The 16,070-nt window shown below is 36.9% G+C and overlaps 1 protein-coding gene across 1 annotated transcript in view; it reads right to left on the bottom strand.

The window, feature by feature from the left end:
* The window catches only part of LOC112049698 (TBC1 domain family member 14), a 55,244-nt gene that overhangs the window by 17,366 nt on the left and 21,808 nt on the right, over positions 1-16,070 (bottom strand). Inside the window, exon 2 of the mRNA XM_024087696.2 lies at positions 1,132-1,386. Coding sequence (XP_023943464.1) covers positions 1,132-1,386 — 255 coding nt within the window. The remainder of the gene's footprint in view (positions 1-1,131; positions 1,387-16,070) is intronic.

Genomic DNA, 16,070 nt, shown 5'->3' on the forward strand with positions numbered 1-16,070 from the left:
TTTTGGAACCCGCATTAATTAAATAAATATTTTTTTTGTTTCACTCCCTTGTCTACAAATTAAAAGGGTAGTCTCTGGATCTACAAAACCGATTTTAAAAATTCTTTTACCACTAGAAAGCTCCGTTATTTGTGAGTGGTATTGGCTATGATGTATCCCCGTATTCTTATGGGAACGGGATCTACGCGGGTGAAACTGCGAGGCGTCGGCTAGTCTCCCATAAAGATATGCAAAGCCCTGCAGTGGACTGAAATAGATAGACGATGATGATATGTAGGTAAATATGTAGATGTGCAATTAGACCCTTCGTGATTGTCATCATCTAGCACCCGAGCTACGACATGAAATTGAAATGTCAGAGATCATTTCATTCTCACGATCTAAGATTGCATTCTGAGAAATGGCAGCCTGTTCTCTGTAAAGGAACAAACACCGGTGTTTGTTTCGACGACATGACGTGATCAACGTTTTATTCGAGTGTACATAAGCAGTAAGTACTATCATTAGGGATTTCTGATTACCGTGTGCCATGAATGATCTTTGTTCCCAACTAAGTTTCCACTTCGACTTGCGTGCGCTTCTTCCCTACCCCTACCATTCCCTACTCCCACCCTACCCCTACTAAAAAAAACTCCGTTCAAACCATAGTCGTACTATAAGGAATGTTCTGAAAAAGTACTTTTTTAAATTGGTTCAGCCGTTCTCGAGATTTGCGCTTAGCAACACATTTCATACATTAATTTTTATACTATGATCTTTTAAATATGACCAATATTCCCATTCCCCTCCAATTATTTGGAAAGACTGTATTAGGAGTAGGTAGGACAAAGGGATAGAACCCATGACCTCTGGGTGTTGAGTCCGAATCCTTCATCGTGCTATTGAGTCTTTAATAATTGTTTTCTACATGGATGAGTCTTATCATAGCAAATTAATATTACATTTAATAAGGAAAAACTTACTTCCAAACGTTCACAAAGGTGAAAAGCAGGGAAGTAATCTATAATTAGTAGACATCTGCTAAAAACGGATTTTGTGACAGTACCTGATTAAGAAGGTCTAAGATCAGATGAAGTCGCGGGAGTCCGCTGGTATATGGATAATTAAATAAATCTAATTGTTTTAGCTTACCGGTCATGTTGTATGAGAGCTATGGAACTGGCCACCAGGTCATCGAACTGCTTCTCGCTGGCCGAACTGCCCTGCCTCTTGTGATGATGAGGAGTGTTCGCCGCTGATGATGCGGGAGTCAGGGTCTTCTGCACTTCGGTGGTCAGGCCCTTGTCGAGGTTGCAGGTGGACTTGCTGCCGAACAGCCGCCACGTTGAACCAACGCTCGACTCTTGACTTTTAGACGATGAACTGCTTTTCCAGGGGAAAACTCCTCTGTAACAATGGAAAAACACTGTAAATATTCAGCTCTATCTTTGTTCTGTGGTCAATACCTTTTTTAGTTAAAGTTAGCCCTTGACTACAATCTCACCTGATGGTAAGTGGTGATGCAATCTAAGATGGAAGCAGGCTAACTTGTTAGGAGGATGAAATCCACACCCCTTTCGGTTTCTACACGACGTCGTACCGGAATGCTAAATCGCTTGGCGGTACGTCTTACGTCGGTAGGGTGGTAACTAGCTATGTCCAAAGCCTCCCACCATCCTAAGCCTATTTACCTTCTCGATCTCTTCGATATTCGAATTTCGAATTACTGTTTAGGTAGTAGATATTTTTGTAACAGAGTTCGTGTATTGCAATGCTGCTATTCCAATGGTAAGAATATTACACCGAGAAGAAGCATTGCTAATTTGTGGTCTAAAGGTTATGCAATGCATAACCCTGCGACACTCAACCTGGGCCCATAGGTTACCCTTATTTCCTTACTAGCGGGTGTCCACCCGTGACTTCTTCCATGTGGAGTTCAGTTTTTCACAAATCCCGCGGGAACCATGGACTTTTTTCGGGATAAAAAGTAGCCCATGTGTTAATCCAGAAAAAAATCTTAATGTCTAATCGTTTTAGTAGCCGCAGCGCAAATGACTGAATCGATAATACTTTCCAAATGAGCTCTGCAATGAAGAGCCTCTATCTACTAGCTCCCTACTTGTTTTATCTATAGTTTGAGGCCCAAGCTCGTCTCTTTCTGCTATATGTACATATAGGTATGTAAAAATGTCGTATGTATAATAGAATAGTGGACGCCCGCGAATCCGTTCGCGTGAAATTGTATTTTTTACAAAACCCGCGGGAACCTTGGACTTTTCCGGGATAAAAAGTAAGTATCCTATGTTCTGCCCCAAGGTCCAATTTATCTCTATACCACAGAGAACATATGTACAAGTCTATACCAAATTTCATCCAAATCGATTAAGCGGCATGGCCGTGATAAGGTATGACAGACAGACAGACTTACTTTCGCATTTATAATTAAGTAGTATAGATGTTTGTACGTACATCACGTATATAACTACAGTAGGTAAATAGCAACAGCTCTCAGAGCAGACTCGTCCGGAATGTCATTGTGTGATAATTTAATCTCGCCGAGATCGTGGGCGGAGTCGCCGATAAAGTGCTTCCTCGTCAAATCGTTGCTGTACAATGGTTATACATAACATTTCGAACCGTTATTCTCTGCGAAATTATGATGCCGGCTCCACATTAGTGCCGTGAATTCACGTGAAAATTCTCGCCATGAATTCACGGCTCGACTTAACGCCCCCCACATTCACGGGATGCTGACAATCGTTTGAAACCCGCCGCGAAATGGACGTAGAATCTGCTGCAGCAATAACTTTGTTTGCTGTGTCATTATACCACTATTTAGATGAGCCGTGAATGTCGATATTGTGTATGCGTGAACGCCGCGTGAAGGAGGCGCGAACCCTTTGTCGTGGGACAAAATACCGACTCTGATCGGGGAACAGGCGTGAACGTGGGTGAACCCCGCGAAAACCCTCCACATTTATGTTCGCGCCTGTTAACGGAGCTTCAGGTCAGGGCAAGTACCTACCGTGCACTTCTTAGATGCAAAAAGGCACTGCCTACTCTGTGGACTCAATACAAACCACAGAATACATAGTTTAACAAGGAGTTTTCCAATTTTTACTTATAGTGCATACCCTAGTTAAAACCTTATGCACGCCACTGGTCAGAACAGCTATAAAATATTAACTAATTTTATAAATATGAATGCAGGAGTTTGTCTGTTATCCGTTTTCACGCTTAAACTACTAAATCAATTTTGAAAATACTTTTATCAATGGAAAGTAATCGAGCGAGGCTGTATTATATTCCCGTATGCCCTCAGGAACAGGATTTACGCGAGTCAATCGAGCGCATAAAATAATAAACCCCTAATCAGTAACTCTATGTACGCCACAGAGCGTAGACCCATTTTACGAGTAGCTAAGTACACTTAACACTTATTTAGAAGCTGAGAATAATAGGAAAACTATATACCCGTAGATAGGTATCGACGCTGAGGGTCATCTCCGACTAGACACTCGAGCGGGCCTTGAACGCTATCTGGCGAGGGAATCAAAGGTAAGAGGGCTTATACAAAAGATACAAGAGCATTGAAGTGCAGCCGCCTTAGAGCTATTATAAGGCGAGATCTAAAGATAGAAAGTTGATGACAATAATGGTAGGCGTCCACTGATCCGCATGGTGCATATCGGACGCATCGCATCAAACTGATTTTTAATTTTACGGTAGATAAAATCCATTCGATGCGATCCGTACGATGCGGGTCATTGGGCCGCATTTGTATAACTTTCTATACAAACAATACTAAAATCAGTTTGATGCAATGCTTTCGATGCGTACGATGCGGATCTGTGGACGCCTATCGTTTGATTTGATATATTCATATCAACGATGGAATTAACATGTGGCAAGTAATTAACTCCACAGGGGAGATCCTCTTTCTAGTTCTTTTTCTTTTTTCAACAACCTCGCGATTTTGGCTGTTTAGGCAAAACACACTCACGACATCACTTTTGTTATTAGGTTTTTCGCGGCGCCCTCTTGGTTTCCACAATTCTACCGCCAGATTCCACTCTATGGGTAGTTTGAAACCATCTTCCCGATTAAAATTATTGTATTCTCGAATTTCAATAGCTTCTCGAACTACTCGACATATAAACAACTACGAAATAAGTTTAAAATCATTAGAAAATCAAAAAGTGCGTGAAAATGAAACGTGCTCGTAAATGGTTGTATTGTAACAAGTCCATGGACGCATTAGGTCTGTAACTGCATAATGCAAACATTAAATATTCAAACTTTCGCTAATTAGCATCGGTTTTAATTACGTTAATGAGTTTACTAGATTGTATGCTTACTGCGAAATTTATGTGAAATAATTTATATTTATTCAAATTTAATTGGCTTTCTTATTTTTGATTAGGAATGATAACACAAATAACCATTCTTGAAAATGAATAAAAAATATATCGATTTCGTATCCATAATTCGAATTAGTGTCTTCACAAACGAACAGAGGGACATGGATGAAACTCTTCAAGGGCCTCTTGTTGAGTAAAAAATAAGAGAGATGTGGATCAACCCATTGGGATATTAACTAGGCTTCTTTATCTTTTAAAACTGATCTCTCTAGTTAATCGACTGGTTGACCTGATGAGATAAGTTCATGAGCTCGAAGGTTTATAAGGTAGATGGAGTATTTAATATAAAGTATGATGATGATGATGATGATGATGATGACGATGACGATGACGATGACGATGACGATGACGATGACGATGACGATGACGATGACGATGACGATGACGATGACGATGACGATGATGATGCTGATGACGATTACGATGACGATGACGATGATGATGATGATGATGATGATGATGTTGATGATGATGATGATGATGATGCTGATGACGATGACGATGACGATGATGATGATAACGATTGAATTTTTGCGGGATAAATAAATAACGTAAAGTTGTGATCATTTCACGGAAGTTATACGGAACTTTGTACCTCTCATAATAATAGGTACAATGTTCAGTATTTAGATTAATCGAGAAATATTATATCGTGCGTCAATGTATGATGTCCTTCCTACAATTTGCGTTGAGCATAATATAATATTGACTTATTAAAAGACGATATATTGGAAAATAAATCATATCACCATTGAGTTAAGAGTTAGATTTGAACTGTTTTACATTCCAGACAATAACAAGTGGAGATTTAGGGTTGCAAACTTTTGTTAATAAATTATTATTATAATAAATAATTATAAGCAAATAAAACAGCAGATCTTGAAAAATATAGTTTGACGCAACCCATAACGAAAGACAGAGTGATACATTCGATTGCGCCTATATTGGTCGACATTTGACTTTTTCTCGTATAGAGATATGTCCTGTGCAAACAACAATACTCGTAATATCGAGAAGAGAAATAAAAAAAATTCAACCAACAGCGGCGCATCCCTTTCATTGCGTTGGTACGAAAGAGATGGGTCAACTCTGATGTCACTGGACGAATTTTTGTCTATATTCTCTACATGAATCGAGGTGCTAAACCTCTGGTGTGTCTCTCATATATCATAGCTTCTGGATAGTTTAGTATAGTAAGTACACAATCTAACTTTTTATCCCAATGTGCCCACAGAAACGGGATCTGCCTATACAAATGAAACAGGGCAGAGCTACTTCGTAATTTCTGTAACTTTTGCCAACCCTAGTCACAGATGGTATCGTAAACACGACTGTTAGTGTTTTACGAGTAACGATGCCACGAGCATTCCGACAAAATTTATCTGTATTGTGACTTAACTTTTCCCAAACGCTTTGAAAGTCAATACCGGATAGGCGGAAATATCAACCAAAACTTCGAATGGCATGCAAAGAACAAGTAGTAAAAGTGCTGGCCTGTTAAAAATATCACCGTAAGTAGTGAAATAAGCTTCCTGCCTCCCTCCCTCGTCATAGTAATAAAAGATAGGAAGAAGACAGGCAATGATTGATGTCAATCAGGCTTTAGTATCCGACGGTAATGTGTAAGTTTTTTTATGAGCAGTCTTACAATAGAATTAGGAATGTAGAGGTAGTACACTACTGTGTCTAATAGAAAACGTTAAGCCCTTGGTTATTATCATTAACCCTGCGAGTTAAAAAATATCACACCAAGCAGTAAAATGAGCTTCCTGTCTCCCTCCCTCATCATAAGTAGTAAAAAGGTAGGAAGAAAGACAGGCGATGATTGATGTCAATCAGACTTAAGTATCCGACGGTAGTGAGTAATTAGACGCACGTGCAGGATGCTATGGTATTCATCAACATGGCTGCTACAGTTTACTCAACAGTAAATAAACACCTGCTCGAGCAGTCAATCAACTTGCATAAACCTTTATTTTTCTTATTCGGATGATCAGAGATTTATTTCTATTACTGTTTTTATTTGCCAGGATTAGGGAATCCTTGTAGAAGGGATTTGGATCGGCGGATTGATTTAGGCGGGCTAAGGGTATATTTATCATAACCATATTTTGGACTTTTTATTTGTATTGTTTATTATTATCCAGTAAAGTGAAGGAATTCTGAATTCAACAAATCCCACAGGAATCATGGATTTTTATGGAATAGAAAAGTTAGCCTCCGTATAACACACAGCTCTCCAGCCGTGATGTGGTAAGATAAGGGACAGACGGACTTTCTCATTTTATTATTATATATAATATATATTTTAATATTAGTTAATAAAAAAATTTTAATAAAAAAAATTCAACCGACTTCCAACTCAAAATATAACTTTAACTAAAAAGCAAAAAATAACATCCTACCTATGTGCTACCTTCTGATCAGTTTGAAGGCGGTGCCGATCAGAAGGTAGCACATAGGTAGGATGTTATTTTTTGCTTTTAAGTTAAAGTTATATTTTGAGTTGGAAGTCGGTTGAATTTTTTTTATTAAAATTTTTATTTTTTTATTTTTAGTGTTAGCATATCTACTGCGTGTGTACAGTCACAACCTATCTAAGTGGAAAGTTCTTATCAATACAAAATTATCAAGTCCAAACACAAGGTAGCTACTGTGAACCGTCAAGGAGTTCTCTTCACTGTGCTTCGTCTTCATCATCAGATCCTTAATACAGTCACAATCCATCTAGGTGGAAAGTTCTCATCAATACAAATTTATCAAGTCCAAAAACAAGGTAGCTACTGTGAACCGTCGAGGAGTTCTCTTCACTGTCCCTCGACTTCATCACCAGACCCTTAATACAGTCACAATCCATCTAGGTGGAAAGTTCTCATCAATACAAATTTATCAAGTCCAAACACAAGGTAGCTACTGTGAACCGTCGAGGAGTTCTCTTCACTGTCCCTCGTCTTCATCACCAGACCCTTAATACAGTCACAACCCATATAGGTGGAAAGTACTCATGAATACAAATTAATCAAGCCCAAACAAAAGGTGACTGCTGTAAATCCTTGACGAGTTCCATCGTCTGTGTTTCGGCTCCATCAGCAGAACAACTCCAAACCTTCATAAAGTTGTAGTGGTTTAAAATACCTTATGGAAACATTAACAAACGCACTAGCCGTCTCTACAACTTTCGAAAGTTCCCCTCAATTTCTCCAGGATGCCATCATCAGATCCTGACATGAAAAAAATGGGACCACCCTGGAAGTAAACCCTTCAAAACAAAAAAAGAATTTTTAAAATCGGTCAATAATTGACGAAATTATCGCTGGACATACATAAAAAAAAAAAAAAACATACATACAGCCGAACGTAGAACCTCCTCCTTTTTGGAAGTCGGTTAATTAGTGTAAAATATTAGTTAACTAGCGGACTCGGTCAAACTTCGCTTTGAATTATGTGCACTTCTTTCTTACCCCTACATCTACTTAACCATACCCCCATTATATTATAGATGTAGGTATTCGATCGACACGGACATAGTCACGAGCACCAATTAGTACCCACATGCATTCCACAGCCAATATAATCCTTTCAGTGGCGCACTAATGTTAATTCGAGGTTCTACGTCGTCGTAACAAAAACACGGTGCCGGGCGGCGCATGGTACCGCCGCACCGACTTGGCTTACGGTTACGACTCGAGATATCACACGCTCAATTGAGATACAATGAGTTATAGTATGCGCATTATCATCTGAGTCGTCCGGTCATAAAAGTCAAAAAAGATAGGAATGTGCAGCGCGCCTACCTGCGCACCCTAATTATCGATAAACGGCTACCTGCGCACGTGCTAATGATGAGTCAATAATGATTTGGACGATTCTGATTGGTCGGTTTCTAATGTAATTGCATTGCGTATTTTTTTTGCTATAAATGTGTTTACTGCAATTAAATAAATACATTCATGTGTTACTCGTTGCGCACTATGGATACTAATATATAATAAATTTGGCAGAAGACGAAGATTCTGATGATGAAGACTCAGATGAAGATTAATTTTATTTAGTTAATAATTATATAATATGAAATATGTATTATATTAAATCAAATATTGTTAATTTTTTTAATTTTGTGAACAAGATACGATAATAAACTTTACTTATCGATAATATGTCTTTCATTGTTACACCCTTCACTAGACGGCTCCATAAGACCCATAAGTGCAAGCGAGATAGATATAGAGAAATGATTTATGGCCCTAAGACTCAGTTGTTAATGCTATTAGTATAGCTGAGATTATACAACCGAGATTACAATACGTAGAAAAAAATATAAAGATTACAACAACTATACAGGTTTTAAGTAATTAGGTACAATGGCGATGTTTACTACGCAGCGTTATCTCCATCTAATCATCAATACATAAAAATTCAAGTGTCTGTCTGCGATTTAAAAATGTCTATATTTTCTCAAGAGCTTAGTCGTTTAGACGGTCATCACCGTCATCATCATCATATCAGCCGATGGACGTCCACTGCAGGACATAGGCCTTTTGTAGGAACTTCCAAACATCACGATACTGAGCCGTCTGCATCCAGTGAACACCTGCGACTCGCTTGATCTTGTCAGTCCACCTGGTGGGTCGACCAACACTGCGCTTTCTGGTGCGGGGCCGCCATTCCATCACCTTGGGGCCCCAACAGTCATCGGCTCTTTGAACTATGTGCCCCGCCCATTGCCACTTCAGCTTCGCGACACGTTGAGCTATGTCGGTGACTTTAGTTCTTCTGCGGATCTCCTCATTTCTGATTCGATCACGCAGAGATATTCCTAGCATAGCTCGTTCCATCGACCGCTGTGTGACTTTGAGCTCTCTTGAGGCCCATAGTTAGCGACCAAGTCTCGGAACCATAGGTCATCACTGTTTACACGATACAAGAATATTGCTGTTGAGGTCCTCAGCAGCTCAGTAATCTGAGGATATACTTACGAACAGCAAAATAAATTATTATATGATGTAATTATTATAAACATACATTACATTTTTTTGATATCTACCCACGTAACAAAAGTTGAAGTTATCGAATATCTCGAAAATAATACGAAACTGTCGAACAGTATTCAAATTGTACGGAAGTATATCGGCGATCAGGGTCGAGTTACTTTTGAAAAACTATACATTATGATATTATGAAATGAAATACCTACAATTTTGCGAAATTATTATTTTTGGGCGATTATGTCACCGTAAGTTGCACAGTTGAGAATCCTAAACGCGGCGTTATTACTAGTATAACATTTAATAAATTAAAACTCATACAAATGTGTATGGTCCCATATTAATTTGTGATTCTTAACTAGCATTCTGAGACTAATTGATTGATCAAAATCAGTTCAGCGGTTTAACTGTGAAAAGGTAACAAACAGACAGACAGAGTCCAGGCCTGAGGGTATATGGAGCTTAGACCCACCAAACTGCTCCAATGGCATTTGACGGACTTAGGGTGATAATGTCAAATGTATTAACTCTAACGCACACAAACAGTTAGCCAATATCGGTCTAGCCGGTAGAACTGAAGAATACAGCTACACTAATATTATGAAGATTAAAGACTTGATTGTTTGTGTGTTTGCATTGAATAGGCTTTGTAACCACTGGAACGATTTGAAGAATGCTTTCACCAATGGTAAGCTATTGCCTATCAGCAAGTAATAAAGGCTATAATTTATCCACAGTATTCCAAAAATATACTAGAGTTTTATACATTGAAAATATATATTATGTTAGTATAGGGAGGACCCTCGGAGTACGAATGTGTGTTATTACGTAATACGACGTAATAGAAGACAAAAAAATATAAATTCCATTATAATATTACCTTGAATACGAATCAGCAGTAAATTATTCTCACGAAATATGAATGAAATAATAACACGTACACTAACTAATTGTTAAAGTACGTATCTACGTGGAGTTAGTAAGTACTACAGTATTTTACGTTTCAGGTATCCGGTTAGTTCTTGGATTCGAAGTAATTAATTGTACAAATTACTAGGAATGGTAAATGTCTTAATACCTAGAAAAGAAACATAGATTACTCGAAGATACGTATAGATAACAGGAAAGGTCCTCTTTCATGTCAATAAATACAAAAGAAAAGAAGGTATGAAATATGATAAATTGTGTTGGTAATTACTATATGAATACTTTTCTATGTGTCTTAATATCTGAAAGAAAACCACAGATTATAAGAAAATATGTACAGATAACACGAAGGGTCCTCTTTCATGTCAATGAAGACAAAAGAAAGGAAGGTTTTATACCCGCTTTTCTTTTTTTAATTAATAAGATGATAATAATTATGAGTTTGTATAAGTAACTGATAACGCAGGTGAATGAAATAAAAATATGTTTTGTCTAGTTTACCTAATACCTACCGATAATCATAATTCTATATTATTTGAAATACTCTAGAAAATCGACATAATCGACATTTTATTAATAAGTAGCTTTTGGGAAACGCAATAGAAGTCCTATAGACGATAATCTGCAGTCGAAACTATTTTATCACGTCATGTAATTCTCACCAAACAAAAACAATCAATAGAAAACGTTGCTACAGAAAAAGTAATAAAATCTATTAATTCTATCATGCTATTTTTGCACCTAACAAAATTAAAGTTGTCGTAACGAAACCAACAAAAAAAGTAAGCATCTAATACGTGCAAGCTAAAAAAGTGTTTGAAAACATTTAATTGGATCATTTCTACAGCTTGGGGACTTGCGAAAGTTTATGAAAGGTGCGTGAGCAATGGTAGAGTACAAGCAGTCGCTTGTGGAAATGGCAGGGCACTTTGCCAGATAGAAACTAAAGTGAAATTCCATTCAACGGAATCACCGTACCAATCTAAAAAGGAAATTGAAACGAGAACTGTTTTCATACATAATAGGCTGGGTTTAACATTTGTTAAGCACTATTACGAGGTTATAGGTATAGGTTATACGAGTGTAGTTCTAAACGTTGTATTATGAGTATATAGCTAGAGGTTATAACAATAAGTATGTTTGTTGAAGCATTATTATATTAGTTGTCCAACCTATATTTGAGTGCTTTCTTATATGAACTCTTCAAATATAGACAGAGAAACCTCGAGGTATAATCTATTATATATGAATTGAAAACTAATAGGAGGCGAAGGCGAAGGGGGAAATCAGGAGCACAAGTTGGTTTAACAAAATATAATGACGCTGCCAAGTCGTTTTTTCAGCACGTAACAAAGTAATGGTTATTTATAGGAGACGCTATACAGTCTCCAATAAATAAGTTTCCAAAAATATGTTTTCTAATTAGCAAAATAACAAAATAAATTAAAATTCCCACTAGTACTAGTAATCCTTAAACTACCCAGTGACTCTTGATAGTTTTATCTGATGAAAGAAAAAAAAAGAAAGATGGAAAGAGCACATGAAAATCATATGATCACCAATTTCCAAAATTCCCAAAAAAAATTCCACAAAAGCCTTTTTTGTGCACCAAATGGAAGGGCCACAGCATCAAATTTTAAAATATATCAAACTCCTTTTATAAAATACATATCGGAACTCCTTTGATATGTTGACTATTGAATTTAAATGCAGAGAAATGCAATATCCGTTTTGTGAGTGCACGTTAAAGGCATGAGGCTGGCCTCGTGCGACATGCAATATTCTGAGGTCACCCAACAACTTAGTTAAATGACCCCGGAGCTCAGAGGCGATGGAAGTTTTAATTGCTATATCTTTACCACCTACTTTGTGTTAGTCATGGTCTTAATTAAGATGGTGGATTAGAGCAACAAAAAGTTTATAGCGATATTAAAACAAAAAATTGCGACTTAACTAATTATAATGCTTCTAAGTTTCTAAATACCGTTTTATTTATTGTTTGAGGTTTCATTTCAGACATTTGGCTGAGATCTCCGATGTACTGGTGCAGTCTAAAATTGATATTGGAAAGATACCAAAGTTCATGAATAATGCTAAATACGTAATTATCTATTTGGGTTTGCAAATTTATGAAATCTTAATAATCATGTAAATTTTTACCAATATTTCTTTTTAAACCAAAGTAAACATTTTTTGCAGAAATAAAAGCAAATCTATACTAATATTATAAAGAGGTAAAGTTTGTAAGTTTGTAAGTTTGTCACATTTTTTAAATGGGGTAATCTTCGGAACTACTGGTCCGATTTTAAAAATTCTTTCACCAGTAGAATGCTACATTATCGGGGAGTGCTATAGGCTATATTTTATATTGGTATCATATATATTAGCCGAGTTATCACAGTTTTTGTCATACAGGTCGGACCGAAAATCCTCTTAAACAGACTTATTCGCAAGCGCTGCCTTAACTATTGTGTAAAATTGAAATTAATGTATGGAGACTTTATGTATCTTTAAAAGTTCTACAAAAAAGTCCGCGACGCCATATATCTATCTTCTATATATTAGCAGATATAGTACCTTTTGTGTTTTAAAAATTATTAATTTTATATACTTAGGTTTTCGTCATTATTTATGCTACTTAACTTAAATCCTTATCAAAATAAATTATTTAATAATCACAAGGATATTATGGAGATAAGATTTGCCCTTTACTGCATGTTAATTACTTAAATAGTTTCGGAGATAATACAAAATTTCTAAAAGACGCAGAAATTCCGCTATATGACGCCCGGCGCTTTCATTTACGTAGTTCCCGTTCCCGTGTGAATATGGGAATCAAACATAGCCTATGACACTCGCAAATAACGTAGCTTTCTATTGGTAAAACAATTTTCCAAATCGGTCCAGTAGATCCAGAGATTACCTCCTACAACCACACGAACTTTACCTCTTTATATTATTAGCATAGAAGTCTCTATTTCTCTTGGTCATACCACCACTCTCGAAGGACTGGACCGATTTTGCTAAGGGTAGGAGTAAGATAGAGAAGTTACAGGGTAGGGTAGGGTACGGGTAGGGAAGCGTAGGGGTAGGGTAGGTTTAGGGCCGGGTTTAGGGTAGTGGTAGGGTAGTGGTAGGGTAGAGGTACGGGTAGGATAGGGAAGTGGTAGGGTAGGGGTAGGATAGGCGTGAGATAGGGGTACGGGTGGGATAGGGGTAGGAAAGGGATAGGGTACGGGGAGGGTAGGGGTAGGGGTAGGATGGGGGTAGGGTGTAGGTAAGGTAGGGGTAGGTTTGGGGTAGCGTAGGGGTAGGGTGGGAGTAGGGGTAGGGTAGGGGTAGGTTAGATGTAGGGGTTGGGTAGGGTAGGGTTGGGGTAGTGGTAGGGTAGGGGTAGGGTAGGGTAGGGGTAGTAGTAAAGTTGACATCGAAATTTACGCGGACGAAGTCGCGGGCGTCCGCTAGTCTGTTATAAATGAACAAATAACATTGGTTACTAAATACTAAAAAAATTAATACTAAATTTTAATGGCAATAATATAGAGTACCGAGAAATTTGTAGCGAAAGAGTAAACCGAAAGAGTAGAGTACCGAAAAAAAAAACACTTAAATATCAACAAAAAACACAGGATTAACGTATCCCGCAGCTGTGGAGCATCAGCTATCAGGAAACGTTTTGCAAATTAACATTCAGATCACAAAGCTAACTCGCGCTATACAAAGTTCTACTATAAAATGCAACGGCACTGGGTTTGTAAGCCCATGAATATATAGCAATATTACAGCTTCGTTGGTTCAGTGGTTCGCCTATGTGGCTTTGGATTCTGTTTCCTTGGTCAATCTGTTAAATATTAACCTTCTCATTCTTCCCTGAAATTCTTAGCCCAGAAGTCTTTCGTAAGTCGAAGACCATTATTGATCCATCGAACAGATCTTTATCATTAACTTCTGAGAATTATTATTACAAAATCAAAGATTATCACCCGCCGGGAAAACGCGTTAAAGCAGCGTGGTGGGTCTAATCTCCCCTTTCGTATAAGAAGGAAGTATAAAATTCGTATAAAATAGGCTAATAATGATGGAACATGAAAACACATTACCCCTCTGCAGACAGGTTCGCATTTATAAATCCCTTAAGTTTTACATTGTAGGGTTTCTTATTCCTACTGTTACCTGGTACAGATTGTTTCACTTAGCGACTCATTTTGTTCAATTTTGTACCCATGTTATTTATGTCTCTGTCTAAGTTTATATTTATAATATAGCTGTTATTTGTACCTATATATAATTAAAGCAATCTTAATTTTTTTATTAATGCAAAAATTTAATTAAACCAAAAAATGATTAAATTCAAATTATTTGAACGGATAAATTGTAATTTTGAAATTTTCAGTATTATTACATTTAAATATTTTATGTGTTCTATCAAAATCTTAAAGCAGTTACTTCTCTATTAATTTCATTGTCGGATAAGCCGCTGGCCTGGCTTTGTATTTGATACAACTGTACGTATCGATTGGTGCTAAACACAATGTATTCAGAACACGATTGTAATGTACACTTATTGTTGGTATCACATTCCATACATACGTGACCTTCTCTGTTAATAATAAATCAATTATTATTTATATCATACACTTGTGCACAATTAATTTTTCTGGTCATAGATATGTTCAAATTCAAATTTATTTATTTCAAGTAATTTACAAGCACCTTAGAATCGTCAGGTTGATCTGATTATAGTGACTCTACCACCGGTTCGAAATGCAGAATCTGCAGAAAAGAGCCAACATGAAACGACATAGTTATGAAAATAACCTAAGGCTTGATACAATTTTATAGATACCGTACTTACTACTTATACTTACTTCACTGGTTATTATTTGAGTCAAAAACAAAACAGCAAAACACTAAAATAAAAATGATACGTTTGATGAGGTCTATTTTTTTGAAAACACGAACAAATCTGAAGGCATTTTACTCTGGCGTAAATTATGTAGGATGCAAATGTCTCGTGTGCAGCTGGTTTTTACCCGGACATTTAGGTTTAGTCAATTCAAGCTATCTATAGGAAGTTGTCTGTCGATAAAAACAACTGTAGGTGGAGTATCATTTAAAGATAAAAACGTTAACGGGAAATGTATTTAAAGGATACAAACAATTATACTAACTTCCGAAAATGATATAAATTAATATGATCGAATACAATTTACGTGTCAAACGATAGCCTCAAAACCTTACCCACAAACACGACAATTATTTAATGTCAAAGTTGAAGACTAGTCTTCTGTATCGATTGTCAGGAAATATAACGTGACCAGTACTATCCGGAACTCAATATAATAAAGTGACGTCAATAACAAAATATATTGATGTTTCGACTCATCAAGTCTATACATGACTTTCTAATTATAATCTATTTTCTTTAGACAATTTCTTTCATAAATTTCTTTTAGAATTTCGACCTCATATTTTTTGTAACTGAAATATCAAATATTTCGAGAGAGCTGTTGCACGATTCCAAAAATATGGGACAGTTAAAACAAAAGAGCCAAACTTTTCCCGGAAGACAAAGCAATAGTTAAAACTTGAAAAAGTCGAAACATCGATTGTTAAACAAAGGTTGAAATCGTGATCACTCGGATAAGGTAGGCATTTGAAATATTTTATGAAGCGTGAAGGCAGACGGTGAGATTAGACTGTATAGCGAATTGGCAAATTGCTATTGTAATATTGGTAGTTCTATGAGATTCGAATT

The sequence above is a fragment of the Bicyclus anynana genome, chromosome 15, assembly GCF_947172395.1.
Source record: "Bicyclus anynana chromosome 15, ilBicAnyn1.1, whole genome shotgun sequence".
Lineage (NCBI taxonomy): Eukaryota > Metazoa > Arthropoda > Insecta > Lepidoptera > Nymphalidae > Bicyclus > Bicyclus anynana.